Genomic DNA, 703 nt, shown 5'->3' with positions numbered 1-703 from the left:
TCTGGCTTGGCTTTTCCTAAAAAAAAAAAAAAAAAAAAGAAAAAAAACCGCGATGAAATAACGTGGCTCATCAGTACCCCGCGCACTTTCTCGACGTGGCCGCACTTCCACGACCAAATTCACAACCGCGGACGCTCATATTGATCAGAACCTGCTCGTAACTTTGGCAGTAGGTAGTTCTATTTCAAGTTGGCACGTTCTTATATTATGACCTGGCTTTCCGCACTTACGGCAGCGACGAATCGGCACCAGCCATTCACTGCTGCGGGACTGATTTTCAACTGCACCTTGCCCTTGCTGCTCTTCTCTGTGCTTCTGAGCCAAGATTCCTCTCGCACTCTGCGCGGTAAGCGCGCCTCCGTGGCGGACACGGGATTCCTTAGCCCTCCGCCTCCTGCTAAGGGCTTGGTTGGCCTTCTGTAGAGTGCGGTTCTCTGCAGTCAGAAGGGTCACTGAGTGGGCCATCGCCCCGATTCCCTTCGTCATCTGCCTAACAGCCGAGGAAATAGGTGTTGGAGAACTACCCTGGTGACCACTGATCTGAGACTTCACCAGCTCGGACTGCGAGATGGCTTCGGTGGGGTTGTGAGGTGTCTGAGAGACCCAAGGATTGGCCTCGGCCGCTGGAGATCTTGTCGGCGTTGGGGTTCGCAGCTTCACATCAAGCCTAGAAAGTACAACTTGCGGATCAAATGGGACAAGA

General features: G+C 53.1%; 1 protein-coding gene across 1 annotated transcript; it reads right to left on the bottom strand.

Moving 5' to 3' along the window:
• Positions 1-144: 144 nt before the first annotated feature.
• On the bottom strand, positions 145-486 carry WHR41_09676 (uncharacterized protein; the record flags this gene model as incomplete). The annotated part of the gene is made up of 1 exon (XM_069378278.1): positions 145-486. One exon carries the CDS (start codon positions 484-486, stop codon positions 145-147), a length of 342 nt encoding a protein of 113 aa, XP_069224722.1.
• Between the last annotated feature and the right edge of the window lie 217 nt (positions 487-703).

The sequence above is a fragment of the Cladosporium halotolerans genome, assembly GCF_011745625.1.
Source record: "Cladosporium halotolerans strain TM138-S3 chromosome Unknown Sca592, whole genome shotgun sequence".
Lineage (NCBI taxonomy): Eukaryota > Fungi > Ascomycota > Dothideomycetes > Cladosporiales > Cladosporiaceae > Cladosporium > Cladosporium halotolerans.
Note: the sequence above shows the minus strand (reverse complement) of the source record. Positions and strands in the feature narration are given on the sequence as shown.